At 42.7% G+C, this 18,809-nt stretch overlaps 1 protein-coding gene across 1 annotated transcript; it reads right to left on the bottom strand.

Moving 5' to 3' along the window:
• Positions 1–6,480: 6,480 nt before the first annotated feature.
• On the bottom strand, positions 6,481–17,362 carry LOC118217354. Its single transcript, XM_035399290.1, has 10 exons — positions 17,207–17,362; positions 16,089–16,184; positions 15,544–15,670; positions 14,965–15,125; positions 14,390–14,541; positions 13,578–13,731; positions 12,310–12,403; positions 11,331–11,406; positions 11,084–11,163; positions 6,481–10,269 (listed from the first exon to the last, which is right to left on the bottom strand). The coding sequence occupies exons 2-10, from the start codon at positions 16,138–16,140 to the stop codon at positions 9,390–9,392; spliced, it is 1,776 nt and encodes a 591-aa protein (XP_035255181.1). The 5' UTR covers positions 16,141–16,184; positions 17,207–17,362; the 3' UTR covers positions 6,481–9,389.
• Between the last annotated feature and the right edge of the window lie 1,447 nt (positions 17,363–18,809).

The raw sequence follows: 18,809 nt of genomic DNA on the forward strand, positions 1-18,809 counted from the left end.
ATATTTTGTTAACTCATGTAAATACGTGAGAAAGTAGGCCTAAACGCTTTAAAGAATTACCATAAGCTTAAATCGCAACGTAGCCTACATAATAAATCTCAAACTGTATTAATTTATTTGCTTGGTTAACAAGCGTGCCAACTTTATGAAGAATATGTAATGGTCATAATAATAATAAATAATCCATAATCAACCATTGGGAATTCCCGTGTCGTCTTGTTATTCACGTCAAAACATTTATATGATCAGATTTAGTAAAATCAGTTAATCGTCAAAAAGATAGCGTAACAGTTTAAACTTGAAGGGATATGAACACCACAACGCCATGAACACCTGAAGCTTTGAAGTAGCCTACAAGTGCAATAAAGGCTTGCTTTACAACTTAATTTATAAAATAGGTGCATTTTCATCGGCAAGACCACTAAATCTGATTTTTTAAAGCTCTGTGGATTATCTGATTTTTATTAACAAGCCCTTTTTGAAAGCACGGCGAACGAAGACATCGGAAAAGTCAAATAGGCTGAGCAATGGTTGGTTAAAAACTACCTTCCAACACTCGAGCTAACAAACCGCTGCTCGGTGCATTCACTTCTACATCATTCAATAGTCTACGTCTTTCTGTGGTGTATTTTCAAATTTACCCCACCCCCTCGGCCAAATAGCCTAAGATAGCGAAACTAAGTTTGCTTTTTTTTTTTCTGCAAGGACAATGCAAAAACGAAAAGGCTTGTGTTTTTTTAGCTGCTTATAAAATATATGGTAGGGAACTAGGGACACACCCCCAATAGCCTAATATAAGGATTCAATATAAATCAGAGCATGTATACCTAGCATTTTAGAGCATATTTCTGTGTATAAACAGGTCATCATGACGCGCGGCAAGCAGAAAAATAGAACACAAGCGAAAAACTACGCTTAAGTTCGCTTGTGTCGCGCGAGCTTCGCAGCCGGTACGCGACGCGTTCGCATCTGGTGGAGACGACGTCGCCCGCTGCCGTTGTAATAACAGTACTTCAACTACGCTTCAGTTACGCGCGTAGTGCGCTCGCGGTCGATACGCGTGCGGTGGGTGCCCGGCTTTAAAGAACCGTGTGTCTGTGGCGACATTCCCGGGAAAAAATCACAAGCAGCGCATAGTTAGTGACGCGTTTTTCATCACCCATCAGTTAATTAACACAATTTAATGTCAGCTAACAATTAGAAAAAACGCTAGCTAATGCTACCGACTGGTACCGATCTCGCAAAACGTCTCTCGAATGCAATGCTACCTTGTTGCAATGTAGCTAACTGAAGGTCAGTTCAGATCACAACGAGACTGGATGCAACTTGCAAAATTCCAAGACGTCTGATTGTAAACGTTCTAACTGCACTTGGCAATTTGACAAGGTGGGTCTTTTGAGACCCCAGGCAACGGCTTCAGACGCTCTGCAACTAACCAGTTCACACCGCTGCAATTTTCTCTGCAACATTCTAAAACCGCTTCGTCTCATTGCGAATCATTGATCTGAATTGGCCTTAACGTTACCGTTATTTACGTTGCCATCAAGTTCATTAATATATTATAATGATCGGAATAAAGCCGTCTTTACACAGAGCATTAACCAGGGGTATAGGTGGAGCAGAGCCAGGTCTGATTTCAGTGTAAAGATGTCAAACCGGAGAAAACTAAATAAAAGAATACAGCAGTGTGGATTAGCGTTATTATTTTATTACGCTTCCTCATATGGTCCTTCAGCCTTGCCCTTTTTTGATGAAATCTCCTTTGTTGTTGTTTTATTATTCTTGTTCTGATTGCTAATTTAACACACAGCTCAGCTTTATTCTCGAACAGTTTGCTAGCAAAACCAGAAACACCAGCGGTAACATTATGCAAGGCAGTTGTTTCAAAAATATCACACAACAATCATTCAGGAGAAAGACTGTTTAGTGTGCACGAGATACATAATTGTACGAGCCGCAGCGAATCCCGCAAATTCTTCTCTGCACTGTAAAGATGTTCATACCGGGCAAAAGGTGGATAAAGAACGTCTGTGGAAATTGATCATCACTGATTCTAACCCAGGTCTGCTACAGCATTTTAACCCAGCTCGGCAGTGTAAAGGCAGCTTAAGTTAACCTAATGTTAGACAATGAATGAGTGTGTACATAACGTTACTCTTATAACAACCATTTTTGATTCAGTAAATAGTAAGTGTTATAGTTGGCGTGTCCCAGGTGCCAACTGACTGACGTCACACAGGCGACACTGGTTGGATCCGGTTGGATCTCTGGGAAGTGAGGTCCAAAAACACACCGGCAATTACTGTTTTTCGCCATTGGTACCGCCAAAGAGAACGAAACAGAAATCTTCGAGATTGTAACTTTAAAGCCCCATTCAGATCACATTTAGTGGGTAATACTTGGGTTAATGAAATGCCCATTGTTCTCTTGAAACCCAACATTTAGGTGGGTATTTAATAGGTCGGTACCATTCACACACTGGAGCTGGGTTGTTTAAGATTCTATCGTCATTTTTTCTTTTTTTTTTAGACAGTCAATGTGTAATGCAATTCCGGAATACATCATTATAGAATCTTACAAAAATGGACAGTGGTTATATTACAATATTGAATTATAAATAAAATAAAGGGAATTATAAATTTAGTGTTTATATTCTTGTAAACTGTGCATGCTAACAAAATTCCGTGTGACAACATGCGCGGTGAACTGGCGGGAGAAGCCGAAACCTGTGGTGGAGTGGTTAGTAGGCCATAAGCTAGCTAGAACATGTCTCGGAAGAAGTCTAAAGTATGGAGGCATTTCGAAATTTTGAAGGACAACTGAACTGGTGGAGAAAAAATGAGGACCGCTATCCAAAGCTGCCAAAACGTGTGCTCTGTATCCCCATCCACACCATTGGAGAGAATGTTCTCAAAGGCTGGCTTCATCGTTAGCAAAACCCAAAGTTCACTTCTCCCAAGTAACGTGGACAAGCTTGTGTTCCTCTCCCACAACATGTCAAGGTTCAAGAAGAGCACTGCATAACTTGGGAAAGTAAGACCACCCCAGTTAAATCGTTCATTTTATAGGCCTATTATTTATTTTGTTGTGTACTGTTTTAGCATACTGGACTACCAAATATAGCAAATAAGCGTTACGCTTTCTGCCAACTAATTATTTGTTTAAGTAGGCTAAAGGAAATATTAAAAATGACTTGGCTACCAAAAAAACTTAAGAGGAGGATTATTTTTTGGTCGATCAGTGCTGGTGTAAATAGCACATGCCATAATGAAATCACTACGAAATGGGATGCCTGCATTTTCTGACTTCGCACAGGTGGACCGTGGACGATGAGTCGGAGCCGCTATGTTAAGGCCAAGAGGCATCACTTCCCACCCCAGTGACCATAGACTGTAGCCCCTACTGTAGCTTAGTCCTCTGCAGTAATCAGGAAGTGAAGCAAACTGTACCTCATTGGTTCACGACAAATATTATAACAGTGCCCAAATGACACAATAAATCATGAAATCGGCCCATGGACAGTCATAAGACACATATTGTGACTATTTGTTCTTGTGAGAAAAAATGATTGCCTTTGTATTTTGACCGCATTTGTACCATAGACTTACATGGAAACCGGATATGAAAACACCTATACTGGAGCCAACCGTAGTGGTGCGAGTGAGCAACGTCTCTCAAGAACACTAAGAAGTGAGCTTCAAAAACGAAGTCTGGTTTTGACTGCTTGGTGCCAACCAGTGGCTCAGTTGTACAGCACTGTACTCCGAGAGGCTCTCGTTTTAAGCATGCACTGTATGTACCAAGGGGCCCAGGTGTTACGCTCAATGTATGCACCGAGGGGCCTGGGAGCCCTAGTGGTCAACTCACACTGTAAGCACCCAGGGACCCGGGGGCCCTAGTGTTCAGCTCATGCTTTAAGCACAGAGGAGCCTCACACTGTAAGCACCCAGGGGCCATAGTGGTCAGCTCATGCTTTAAGTGCGGAGGGGCCCAGGGACCCTCACACTGTAAGTGCCGAGGGGCCCAGGGGCCCTAGTGGACAGATCACGCTTTAAGCCCCAGGGGCCTGGGGGCCCTCACACTGTAAGCGATGAGGGGCCCAGGGGCCCTCACACTGTAAGTGCTGAGGGACCCAGGGGCCCTAGTGGTCAGCTTACGTTTTAAACACCAAGAGGTCTGGGGGCCCTCACATTGTAAGCGTCGAGGGGTCTGGGGGGAGTAGTGGTGAGCTCACATTTTAAACGCCAAGGGGTCTGGGGGCCCTCACATTGTAAGCGCTGAGGGGTCTGGGGGGCCTTAATGGTTAGCTCATGCTATAAGCACCCAGGGGCCTAGTGGTCAGCTTGCGCTATGCGCACTGAGGGCCCTGGCGTTCAACTTCTTTCGGAAGTCTTGGGCCACGCATCGCGCACAGCCTGAGGAGGCCTGGAGGCCCCCTGGCAGTCCGAGGCCCCGGGGCACTGACCCCACTGGCCCGGTCCATAATCCAGCCATGTTGTTTTCTGAGGACAAATAGAGCATGCTGGGTATTTTATTATGGAAGTAAATGTAAGGGCCTCTCCCAAAGTGCCATGCTTCAGAGGCAGTCTGTGAACCCATACAGGCTGTTTTCACTCCCATGAGCTACTGTGCATGTGTACCTGTGCATGTGTTCATGGCTGTGTGAATGTGTACATGTGCATGTCTACATGGCTGTGCATGTGTACCTGTGCATGTGTACATGACTGTGCATGTATACTGTGGTACCCCGAGCCACACTCGGTGTCCCACTGGAGGAGCCACAGTCAGCACAAGAGCACAGCGCTGGAGAAGGCCTCTAGGCCAGGTAGTAGAGGAGAGCCAAGGGAAATCCTGGAGAGCATTAGGACCCTGGGGGAGACGGTCAGACAAGGAGAGCACAGGTGAGGCCCCTGATTCAGTCAGTGACAGGATTAACTCTCCACACCTGTAGACACACCTTGACACACCCCCCACCACGCCCTACGAGCAGCGGAGCTGCGTTAACAGAACAAGGCAGGAGAATTTAAAAAAGGCCAGAGACTTCAGGAGTGAAGAGAAGGAATGAGGGGACTGAACTACAAGGCAACTTTCTGTTCTTGTGTTCTCAACTACAGACTGTGAAAAAAGGAGAAGGACTGCTTAGGCGAAGTTGGAAGCCGGGCACCTCTATGGTGTTTGTTTTGTTTTGTCTCTCTCACCTTGTCTCTCTCTCTCTCTCTCTCGCTGGTTGCCACAGAGCCAGCCCCTGAAGCCTGATGGAAGAGGTGATCCCCTAGAAGAAGTGCGACCTTAGTTTCTATATTTCCCGTACCCCTGCCCTTTATTAATAAATAACAACCTTGATTTTGAGCACTAAAATTGTGTGATAGACTGATCTGTTGGTCATTGTTGAGCTTGGGGTGCCACAATACCTGTGCATGTGTACCTGTGAATGTGTACATGACTGTGAATGTATACCTTTGCATGTTTACATGACTGTGCATGTGTACCTGTGCATGTGTACATGACTGTGCATGTATACCTGTGCATGTGTACATGACTGTGCATGTGTACACGGCCACGACTGAGAAACTGAGGACCCAAGTGCAGAGATGACTCAGGAGGCCAGTTAAGTAAACAAGTACAATAAACCAGGACTTTACTAAAACAAGGCAAAATAACATAACGGAGAGAAACACAAGGAATAAACTCAGACCATGATATACAGAACTGAGCGGCTAGGAAACCAAAAAATAAAAGCAAAGACCACAAAAAGAACACGCAAAAGATAGGGAAATTAAATACAAGGAAAAAAACAGGCGAACATACTAGAACCATTGACACAACACATGCAGCGCAGAGCTAATAATGCATTATGAATGGGAGACTGCCGACCTCTGGTGGTCATCAGCCGGAACTGTGACACAACATCTGTTAATCATCGGTTTTTGAGTAATTTCCTATTTACTATAATACTCACAGACTGTGAGAAAGCACCAGGGTCATTGCATTTGCAAAAATACCTTATTTAGGGAGGTGGTTAAGACAGTTAGTGTAGCAAAGCTCCTTGTTAGCATTGCCTGGCTTTTTCATAAACATTTGAACTTCATTCAAAGTCAGTTGTTGCTTTTCATAACAAGTCATTAATAATTCAACAGCAGGTGCTGATCACATGCTTGAACATGTAAAGCAATTAAGTGCTCAACACTTTTGAGAATGACTTTCTGCATGTGTTAATCAATGTATTTGTCTTTGGAAGTTTTTTCCTATGAAATTGATTTTGTGGCAGTCTAAAAATGATTGCTGTGTGTTTGTCATTGTTCTGACCATACATACATGTTCTAAAAAGCTAAAAACAGAAGCCAACAGACTCCAGGACCAGGACTGCAGACCTCTGTCTTATGGTATGGTATATTTCCTTATGGTACACTCACTGAGCTGTACAGACAAGATGCACCAATAATTAAACTGAACTGGTTTGATTGCCTAGTTTTTTATTTATTTATTTTTTTACCAGATGATGGATTCTCACAGTTAATGATTTGATTGTCTTCTAAAGTTGGACAAGGACCAACCTGTGCAAGACCTTTTAATGACTGACATCAGATGGAAGATTGACAGGCAACCACCTTTTCCAACTTTTAGCTTTACCCCCTACAGACAGTGTTATGGAGAGACTACAGAAATAAACCGACAGAGTTTCATCCATTAAAAACCATGTCTGCTGCCATGCTGAGAAAAAGAATCAGGAAGGCCTTTAGAAACACTTCTTGCCCGGCAATTTGGATTAATTATCTTGCTGGGAGTACGAGTCAAGACCAGTTCTTTTTGCCTACTTTTTTTTTTTGTTGCCATTCTTCAACACTTGCCTGACGCCCTTGCATTACAATCACTTAGCAGATTCAGGTAAGGTTAATTACTGCCTTGGATTTCCGTGACTACGTGGTGCACAGTGGCTCGAAAGGATTGAAATGCCAGCGATTTGCATAATTGTCGCATTGCTGCATTGCTTTGTGTGAGCTGGTCTTTCTTGTGGAAAAACAATTGCAAAAAGCCAAAAGTAATTTGCTCTTGTGTTTTTGCCTTTCAGAAAAGTTTTTGTGCTCCCACCCCCAGCAGCCACCTTTCAGCTCTGCTTCTCAATGGGGGGGGGGGTGCCAAAGTGGAATTCCCATTAGTCTCAATAAATATCGCTTCATTCAGCGTAATACTTTATACTGAGTACTTTACGCCACTTTGCTCTTGATATTTAATGCCAGTTTATTCAATACGTGACACTCCATTCCACACTTAACTCCACATTTTATACTTTACTTCATGCGTTACTACATGCTTCACTGCATACTTTACTCCATACAATCCTCCTAACTTTAATCAATACTCCATACATCAAGCCACATTTATTCCATACTTACTTATTCCATACCTCACATTTTACTAAACACTTGAGTCAATATTTTGCTTCACGTTACTTTACTCCGTACTTTACTCTGTACTCCACACTTTGCTAATCACGCTGCACCTGTTGCCGCTGGTGCAACATTATCGGCCTCACACACTATGTACCAGCGGTCCCGTATATATGCACCCCGCTGACGGCTCGAGAGGTTCCCCTCCGAAACATGCACTGCCAGCCCGCTGCTTCTGTTCAGCACCGCAGCCTCAGGCCACACAGGCCTCAGAGCGGGAGCGGAGGAGACCCAATCATACGCGTGCCCTGAGAGACAGCCAGACGGACGGCAGCGGTCACGCGAGCAATGAGCGCTGCTAATCCCTGACCGCTAATCCCTCCCGTATTACCCCTCAGGAGACGCGAACCCAAGCGTGCGGCGCCCCTGCGGGGTCACAGCTGGCACGGGCACGGGCACAGGCGGGATCTGATCTGATCTGAGACTGCGGGGCTCGCTCACGCACCGCCAGCGCCACCTTTACCGAATGCGCCACCCAGCAACCCCGCGTTCGCCACCCTCAGAGGAAAGGTGCAGTTCACAGATTTTACCTCATTCAGATTCAGATTTATTTGAAAACATCATTGCATACAAATATGAATTAAGATGCTTTTTACAAGTTGTTGAGGACCGCTCTGGCATAATAACTGAAAATAACACAATAAAATAAATTAACAGCACGCAGTAGAGCTACATGATAGATTCCCCCCCACCCCCACCCTTTATTGTACTTTAAGTTTTTTCAGGAAATCATGCACTCTAAGTTGAAGTAAACAATGAGAGTTTGTGTTACTGCTTGTGGAGCTTGTATGCTCTTGGGAGGAAGGACATCTGGTACCTTTTGGTGTGACTTCTAGGCTGTGTGAGTGACCTCCCATTTCGTAAATTGTGGGCCAGTCTGACATTTGAGTTTGCAGAAAAATACGAGACTGTGGAACAAGCAAAAATCCGCAGGTCACTGCTGTTTCGCTTTTTTATCATAAAACAATAACCCTCACCCGCAGAGCTGTTACATACCACACAGAGCGGTTTACACACAAAAAAATTATTAAGAAGATTAAGAAGAAAACCGAATATAGACAATAAACATTGAATAAAACAGAAATCCAGCTGACATAGTTTCATCATTGTTGAAAGCAAATTTCAAGTACATCGAACTCAGAGGCCTGGATAAAACATGGAAAATCTCAGAGCCCTGGCTACAAATGCCATGTCTCCTCTTTTTAAAAAAATCAGTGGCTGAGACAGTGACGGGTCTTTATTTGAGGCTGTAAGGGAGTGTGTGGAGGGGTGTGTGCTTTTAGGGGTTCGACAATGTGCGGCCAGAGGAAGCACTGCCTTAAAAGTGCTGTGCAAACTTTTGAAATAAACTCTAAAAGAAACTGTAAGGCAGTGTGGTTATTTTGGTAAGAACCCTAGCTGGTGAATTTTGAGCTCGCTGCAGATGGGGTAAGGCAGTTTGGCTCAGGAATGAGTTCAGAGAATTGCAATCACGCTGAGAATTAAACGCTGTCTGACCTTCTCAGTATGAACCACAGAGAGGAAAGGCCTAATCTTAGATACTGTATAATTCTCACATCGCAGGAGTGGACTAACTTTTTTTGTGTGGGTGTGGGTCATAGCATAGAGAGGTTCAGACCATAACAAAAAGTCTAGCTCGTCAGTGAAAAGTGTTACAATGAAAACATATTCTCTACCACCCTGCAAACCTTAACGCCCTAAAAAGATGATGAAAAGTATACACGTAAAGATGGCGCAGCACTTTTGCTTTGCTCTGGGTTTGGATGAGTGTTTTTCAACTGTTTCCTGACTCTAGGTTTGTATAAAATCTAAATCAAACTAGAGTCCCCTTCCATTTTTGAGCCTAATCTTGAAGCTCCAGAGCTGATTTGAGTCACCTCTATGAGTTAATCAGTAACCAGCTTACAGAGAACAGTTAAACATGAGCAGAAAACTGCAGTGTTATACTCTCTGGTAGGAGCTTTCAATGATAGTTTGAATAACAGGAGGAGTATTCAAAGCAGAATGAGGGGAACTTTCCATGCTACTTTTTGGCGTACATTGGGACAGGAAATGGCAGGGAATGACGGAATGTGGAATTCCCCCTTTGGGAATCTGCGGGAGGTTCTGATCTTGTCCGGTGCAGCTTTCCGGACCTTCCACTGACGATGCCTCCAAATCTGTTTTGCCTGGTGCTAAAAACTGGTGTTCTATGTGTTCATCCACGGTCCGGAGCATCTGATAGCCTTCTTCACAGGGGCCCAGAGTGCATGCTGGGAAATTAGCCTGGACCTGAGAACTTCTGGCAACAGCTTCACCAAAGGACTCGTATCCATCATCTGCTCGGCAGGGAAGCACGCAGGTGAGCGCACAGGTGTTCTGCAGCAAAGTCTCTAAGGTATCTCCTTTGAAGGAGGAGGACAGATCGGCGCCCTCTGCTGGAGGAGCGTTGGTATTGCCGCCGTTACACGACCGGTACTCAAAGTCTGTGGACACGCTGGGAGCTTCTGTGAGCGAATCAGGGGCGTGCAGTTTTCTCTGCAAGTGCGTGAGCAGATCGGGGGTCACCAGCAGACCGGGGTCGCTGCAGACCAGGCAGGGGTCGGCGTCTGGCCCGGGCAGGGCGGCGGGGCTGGGGGTCTCGCAGCCCGCGGGCTCCGGGGGGGGCGTGCCAGGTGACCTGAGGCACAGGACGTTCCTGTAACCGTGCTGAGAGGAACCGCGGGAGTCCGCAGAGCCTCCCGGCCCCGCCCGACTGTTCGCGCTGTCTGCCGCCGGCTGGAGGATGCCGACGTTTTTATACAGATCATCTTGGTCACATTCCGAACTCTCTGGAGGATCACTGAGAGAGGAACACAGCAGGAGCCTTTACATTAGATGAGCAAGCTCAAGGCTAATCAGCAGCAGCTAATAGAAGCAGCTGTCCTTCATAGAACTAAATTTCCTTTACAATGTAGGCTTACAGTCTTTGGGTGAGATTCTTAAGTATTCATCAAATTTAATTAATAATAGTGCATGACTTGAGATAGATCAATTTGTGCAGTTAACCCATCGCAAAAGACACAAACATGCACTTTAAATACAGCATATTACTGCCAATAATAAATATATTGTTTATTATTGGAAGTGATATGTCTTTTGGCGATTTCACTGCAGTCTCTGGTCTACCCTGCTAATGCGCTTCTGTATCCATACTATGAATACCGTAACCGTCCTCTTCCCCACCTCCTCGGAGTACAGTGGGTCCTGGTCAAAAAAGGGCCACAGAGGGCACAGAAGAGCAAGTCCACTACGCTAGCTAGCTCACAAGCTAATACTATTTACAGTTAATTAACAGCAGCTACCCCGAATCTAACCTGAGTTCGGTCAAATGCCCCTTTCGCATACATTGGAGGCATCTCCAAATTCAAATTACCCACCCATTGTAGTTTTTCCAGAAATGAGGAACTACTATATCTCTACCAAAATGTCCACCTGTAGATGACTCTGTACAGAGATTGCTTTGGCTAGCTGCACAGAGAGAATTCATCAGTTACACCTTGATCTGTTAAATGAGTTAAATGTCGGTTTGCAGTGGAATTCCCCTTTAAGTAATACAATGAAATCAACAGAAGCACCCGTTCCCCAGACACCCGAAGTAATGTCACCCAGCTCACCGTGACTTTTCCTCCGCGTTGGCAACGGTCAGTGCATCAGGCTGGATGGACCAAGGGTCATAAAGCTTTGGGGCAAAAACCTGGCCGCAACAACAGGGCAGAATTGCGATCAGTGGTGCAAATCTGGAAGGCCTAGATAGGTTAATTTTCCCGATAAGCCACTCTTAGTACAAAGTTCTCAGTTCAGAACACACCTGGCTGTATCCCTACTTTACTAAAACGCTCGCTGGCCTCGTGCCGCCTTTACCTTGGGATTCCCCGGAAGCATGTACTTTATGTCGTTCTCGGGGGAAGGAATTCTGTCCCACCACTGGGTCTTGAGTCTGCAAGACAAAAGGGGGCATTAAGGATAATATTTCTGCTTAATACAGTGTTGCTTTGGCTTCATCTTTGCGTTTGCTTGACCATGAAGGCTTTTAATAACAGAATTGTGAGCTCGAGTCACATGACTTGGGACTCTAGTCTGACTTGAGTCACAAATTTCGCAACTTGCGACTTGACCTGGCAGGGAAGGAAATGACCTGAGCCTTGACCTGGACTTGCACTCCCAAGTCTCGATACTTTACTTTAAGCTGTGGCATGAGGACTGGAATGACTTTAAATTGTATTTTAAAAGCAACTTGCTTTCCAATTATAGAATAAATCGCAGCCAGTCTGACAGTTTTCTGAAAGATTCTGAGCAGACTGCCCTCAAAAGCAACAAGGCCAGGTGGTGCAAAGCAAGATTCCAGCCCTCTGATTGGACCAGCAGGTTTGTGCCCTCTGCAGGTTTGTGCAACTCTGTGGTGGTCACATGGTGCATTTTATCAAATCAAGCTGGAAAGTGGAAATTATGCTTAACAAACCGAAGGGCAAACCTCCCCTGTATGGGCTACTTTGTAATAATGTATCCTCTTTGCAAAAGTAGCAATACTAGCATAAACTACATTTAGCCAAATTCCATCTCGTGACTCAACAAGAACTTCCATCAGTCACAGTAGCTAAATGCAAAAGTAGCTCATATTCACTCAAGAGCTCCATAAATTACTCTAAAGGAAATAGGAAGGCATTTTAGAAAGAAAATCAAAAGATTGAGACTTCACTTGTGATCCAAAATCACGCTTGACTTGAGACTCAAAGAAGACTTGCGATTTGACTTCCAAAAATGTGACTTGGTCCGACGTCTGTTAAATAACATAAAGCACAAGCGATGTGGAAACTTAAAGGCGACAGGATTGTTCTCTTACCGAGTCCAGCACTGATAGGAAGCACAGATGATTATGACGAGGAGCACAGAAAGCACAGGGATGATGGTCTTCCACACACTCTGCACTGAGGCAGCTGGAGGAATCAGACAAGAACAGAGCATCTGTCATCGAAAGCAGGAAATGACTCAGTAAACTCAGTGAAAGATAACAGTAAGCTGCAGAATTTGCGCAGTGTACCTTCCAGAGCAACAGCTCGATACCAGGTACAGGGAGTCTCACACTGCCTGCGCTACTTCTGCACAATAACAACATCGGGGCTGCGCTCCAATCCAAATTAATATGCCCCCTACACTTGTTCCCTCCACTGCAGGGAGCCCTCCAGTGACGTATCGTATGACGTTTATGCGAGGGTCCCCTTCCTGAAAAAGTGGAGAGATCGAGGGGAGCGGTCGGAGCTGTTTCAATTCGGAACACCCTCACGCTTATTCTTCCTCACTTCAACGTTCATCACCAGAAAAAAGGACGTTTCTACAGCTGGCATTTGAGGACATAGGTTTTAAGCATTTGATGTCATTATTTATGTGTGATACAATTTATATAAATGCGTATGCAACAACATCAAACATGTAACTTATTGATTAAAAAATGGGTATGTTATAAATAAGTATACATAAAGCTACTTGCAAAAAGACAATGATAAACATGCATTTATATTGTCAATAAATGTGTTATCAAACTTTATTAACAAGTTTTAGTATTAGTACAATAGTATGGAGATCATCGATATGCTGCTTAACATTTCTATTCTTGCTGTAGCTAGCTCTTGCAAGCAGTTAGTGAAGACTGCTAACTTATGTTCAAAACGTTATTGCGAACAAACAAAAAACGGATATTCTCCCCAAAAATAACACTTTCATATATTCCATGTTGACAAACTAATGTCAACGTCACCACACTTCTTACACTCGTAACTTCGCTTATCCGAGAATGAAAGATGGCGTCAATTAAAACCAAAGTCATAAAAAGCGAAGGGAGCATCGCAATGCATTCTGGGAAATATCACCGCTCAGAGGGATGTTTTTTGTTGGCTCCCCTGGAGGGAGGGAAATCGAGGGATTGAGGGCGTCTGGATCCTCCCTCCACTCGCTTAATTTGGGTTGGAATGCCCTTCTAAATGCTGCCATCTTACATCCTGGTCACTTTGTGGATTCCCCCCTCCAAACTAGGGTGAGTTTGTTTTCGTATTGGAATGGGGCACTGGCCCTTTGTGTGAGCCTCTCCTCTCTCAAGCTCGGCGTCTGACTTACGAACAGTCCACTCCAACTCCCGGCTCCAGTCACTGAACTGGGTGTTGTAATCGGGGGAGTGTGATCTAGCCTTCACAATGTATTTGCTGTTGGGCTCTAAATCACCGCCTGGTATTTCCTGGGATGGCAATGTGGCATTGATGGTCCTCCAAGACTGCAGGAAGATACAGAAAGGCATCTCGTACTGTAAAAACACACTATGCACTGCCTCTGTGTGGGCATTTGATGTCCTGAACTATGTTACAAAACCACAGACTTCAAATCGCCTTACATGGCCAAAAGATTATACGAAGCAGATAGTATGAGAGAGCTAGAATTAGAAAGTTAGTATGAGAGAGCCAGAATAATAAAGTTAGTATGAGAGAGCTAGTATTGGAGAGTTAGTATTAGAGCTAGTACGCGAGAGCTAGTATTAGAGAGTTAGTATAAGAGAACTAGAATTAAGGAGCTACATAGTATGAGAGCTAGTACTAGACAGCTAATATTAGAGCTAGCATAAGAGAGCTAGTATTAGCTAGTATGCTGACAATGTCAGAGCTAGTATGAAAGAGCGAAGTATTAGAGACCTAGTATTGCAGCGAAACTATGAGACAGCTAGAATTTAAAAAAAAGATTTTTATGAGACAGCTAGTATTAGAGAGCTAGTATAAGAGCTCCTAGTAGAGAGCTAGTGTGGGAGTTAGCACAAAAGGAGAACTAGTATTAGAGCTAGTATGAGAGAGTTGGTATTAGTGAGCCTGTAAAACAGAAATAGCAAATGATGTAAGATTTGTGGGTTAGCGCTGGGGAGTTTACTGCATGAGCTTGCGTACCGCGTCTGCTTCTCCTTTCTTTCTGTAGCTCAGCTGAATCTCCAGCCTGGCATACAGGAAGCTGCTCTCATTGTAGCGCAGGTCGCACAGGATGTTGTAATTCCCATTCTCCGTTCGTGCCACAGACAGTATCTCAGGAGCTCTAGGCTTGACTGCAGAGGAATCGGTTATTGGTAATGGCAGCTTGCAGCACAACTGTACACTGTATAAGGGTGGTTCATTCATGCACAGCAAAACGCTCAAAGTTAATTTACTCTTACAGATTTTATATGAGACTAAGTGGGACAAAATGTACTCTAATAGAGTAAATTGCACTCTGTCTGAGTTTATTTAATACTGACTGCTTTACTGTATAATAGAAAGCAGATCCTGCTTTTCTTTTGAGTGTCCAACATTATAAAACTGATCATTTTTTAAAGTAATTTCTGCTGGTATTTGCTACTATGGAAACACATTTCTGACAGATAATGCCCATGGTCCTGAACAGTCTGAAGAACAGCAGAGATAATTAATATAACTGAGATTACAGCTTCTGAGGTATTCATAACAGGGATCAGCCAGTAAATCCTACTCACTGTTGTCAAGCGCGGTGATAGTCATTGTATTTATGACCCTCCGTCCTTCCAGAAGGTTTCTGGTGTATTTTTGTTCGTTTACCATCAAAGGCATTTCAACTGTACATCCACATCTGTACAAAGAGTCTCTGCTGCTGTTCACGAATGCACACATGAAATGCCTGAGGGGAAGGAGATTGATATTTTTATTTGATTCGTAAATCATCCTAATACAATGGGCATATCTGAATCAAAAGTGTAGGTTATGACATATTTTCCATCTCAAAATTACAATCTGAATACAAACACACCTGCACACACATATATTAAAATAACATATGAAGTAATGTTATCACCACTAGAAATTGAAAGAGTCAACAAATAATTAAATTATAAGAATCTAAGAGACACAGATAGACATAGAGATATAGATACACAATGGATAGATATGTAAAGAAATTATAGGCTATAATTTACTTTACATTCTCAGGAATTTAATCCCCCCATACATTTTCCATTAAGGTTCAATCATCTCCAAAGAACCATGTCTGCCTTTTTCTACTATTTTTTTTATCAACAAATTAAAAAAGGAAAACTTACTCCTGATCTTCTGACACAAAGTCTACGCTGTAGGCACTACAGTTGAGAAGCATTTCAGAGGTGAACTCGCAAACCATTGTGCATTCATAGTCATTGAAGCAATTTAGATTGGAAATATTCAAATGTGCTGTAAAAAAAACACAAAAAAACTGTGAGCAGTGTAAGACAATTCCCTTGGGATTCTTGCATGATAAAACTCAAAGAAAACCCAATTTAAAACCAAACAGAGCATTATTTTAACATGTATTCACAATTATTCATAGCTGAAATAAATGGTTCACCTTTAACACTTACCCACACAAGTGTAGGTAAGGAACAAAAAACACTTGTAATCCACCCATGTCCTTACTGGGATTGCACAGTACTACTGCCCATTGTCAAAACAGTAACTACTTTTAAATAGAGCTTTTTTTATAGAGAGTATAATGGGTTTTGAAAATAAGGTATGAAAGTACAAGGACAGATAAAACGTTTCACAATAAATTCCTCTAATAATGTATGGTTGAACATTGAAATGCCACAGAATTCAAATAGACATGACTCACCATAAGACAGTGAAACTAACTCAAGTAAAAACACCAGAATTATAAACGGCATGCTTGAAATATTTCTTCTTTTTGAGGGAGGTGTGACGTTTGTTTCTGAAGACATAAGAGAAAAGAGAAAAGCCTATTCATTTAATATTACATAAGTAGGGAAAACATTACACAATTCTCTGAACATGTCTCACACAATAATGTACAATAAAAATAAAATTACAGAGTTGACCCTAAACCAGGGCACAGTAAAGCACTTCTTGCTATTTTGATCTCTCTCTTACTTGCTCCCTCTGTCTCTTGCTACCTCTCGCTCAATTTCAAAGCGCTTTATTGGCATGACAAATATAGGCACTTGTGTTGCCAAAGTTGAGGTTACAAAATAAGATATGTACAAAACAGATGCTAGATATAGATTACAGATTAAACTGCAAGATTATGGATTAGTTAAGAAGAAAAAAAAACAAGCCTGTAATGAAAATGGCAGTAAATGATGTGTGTGTGAGAGTGTATGCATGTCTGCTTGTACGTGTGTGCATGTATGTGTGTGCGTGTCACTCATTGTCCCTCAGAGTACGGTAAGAGAACACAAATTGTGCTGCTCGTACACAGCAATAATTTCCCCCTTAATAGGAAGGGTAGCCTATCTGCATCAATGCATGTGCTACTGAATTGGGGACATTTCTATTTCTGGCTAATTTTGGGGTAGAATCTATTGCGAATTCGGCACATTCTATCGGGAAATGTTTCTCTGTTTCAGTTTCGTTGTCTTTGCATTGTTGGCACAATCTTCTTTCTTCTGGCACCCATGACTATTTTGTACCTGCCAGTCTCCATGGTTAGGTGGAGCTCTGTCTCTCTCTCATACACACAAACTGCAGAATTCTCTATAGCACAGTATATAATTTATTTGACTCAGTTTTGTTATATAGTATTGATATTATAGTACACTACATAATGTAACTAATCGCTTATACTGTTTTGTTATGTTATATAGGATAGGCCTCTTGATATTGTGGTACAGTAGGCTGATGTATTTGATTAAGACCAGTTTCGTAAAACAACTAATCTAACCGTAAACGTAAACAAAAACGAACACTCTGACAACAACAAAAACAACATTTTACCTTAAGCGTTGCTCCAATTAAAGTTTGGGAAAGAGCTTCGGTAAAGTTTTGAACTCAGTATTGAATTGAATTAAAATCGGTTAGGACTCTTTTAACATTAGCATGCTTCCCTATGCTATGTTATTCTGGAAGGAAAGGGGAAGTGAGGCGCTTTTAGTGGGCGGATTTACTCGGTTCCAGCGAAATTACTGAGAATAATCCTCCCAAATATGACGTGGGCATATTTTACGATCGCCCCAGATTGTTCGAAATTCTCTATAATCTTTGAGTTAGCTATTGTTTGGAGAAACAATACATATTTAAATTTGCAGTGCTTTTAATTTGATAAATTGAAGTCTTTTTCTCGAGTGAATGAAAGTTCAGGACCTTCGCATCGGTATGATTAGCCTACAGCCAACTAAACCCTGCTACGGGATTGGGATCATGGCTGGACATGCTTAGGCTACGGGCGATTAGAATTAAATTTGTGGGATAAACTCGGGTCCGCGGGATGATGGGTCTGTCAATTTTAACCTTGTGAAATAATATGTTTTAATTGCGGCTTAGTGAAGCTGCCCGTTCTGTTTTAAATACATGTTAAAATGCCCCAGTGTAGGCATATATTGCTGATTCATATTAAAACCATATTAGGAGACAGCACATTGTTTTATTCAGTGTGCTTGGCCACAAAAACTCTTGCCCAATGTAGACTCATAGTACTTACACAAATGTTCCTCTTTCTGAGTACAATTGCGAAGGTATAATTAAGCAGAGGTTCAAATGTGACACGTACATTTTGCTGTTCATCTTGTATATCGTTTTTGGCAGAGACAAAACAGCTCTGAGGCAATCTTACGCTCAGAAAACCATGTTTGTTGTGCCAAAATGCAGTTCCTGTGTCTTTGGACTCTTCACAAGTCGCACTAGTTGTTGCTGAGGGGTATACAAGTATTTTCCCCCTTCCCAATTTCCTCTATTATTGCATATTAGACACACGTCATGGTTACAGGTATTTGGACAAAATGTGAAATTAGACAAAGAGAACCTCCGTAAACACAAAACACACAAAAAATATATTATTTCACTTATTTTATGAAAAAGGTTATCAAGCGCCGACATCACCTATGTGGAAATATAGTTGTACCCTTAAACCTAATACCTGGTTGCACCACCTTTATTGGCAATAACTGCAACCAAATGCTGCCTGTAATTTGATATCAGTCTTTCAGTCACATTTCTGTGGCGAAATTTGGCTCTTTGCAGAACTGCTTTGATTCAGACAAATTGGTACATTTTCCAGCATGAACTGCTCGTTTCAGGTCCTGCCACAGCGTCTCTGTTGGGTTCAAGTCAGGACTTTGACTAGGCCACTCCCAAACTTTTAATTTAGCTACATTTCAACCATTCAAATGTGGACTTGCTTTTGTGTTTTGGATTATTGTATTGCCTCTGTTTCAGCTCACTGATAGATGACCGGTACATTCTCCATAGAAATGTTCTTGTACAGGGTAGAATTCATGGTTCCTTCAATGGCAATTTGTCCAGGTCCTGAGGCAGCAAAGCATCCCCACACCATTACACTGCCACCACGTTTCACTGTTGGTATGAAATGCTGGATTTGCTT

The sequence above is a fragment of the Anguilla anguilla genome, chromosome 17 (assembly GCF_013347855.1).
Source record: "Anguilla anguilla isolate fAngAng1 chromosome 17, fAngAng1.pri, whole genome shotgun sequence".
Lineage (NCBI taxonomy): Eukaryota > Metazoa > Chordata > Actinopteri > Anguilliformes > Anguillidae > Anguilla > Anguilla anguilla.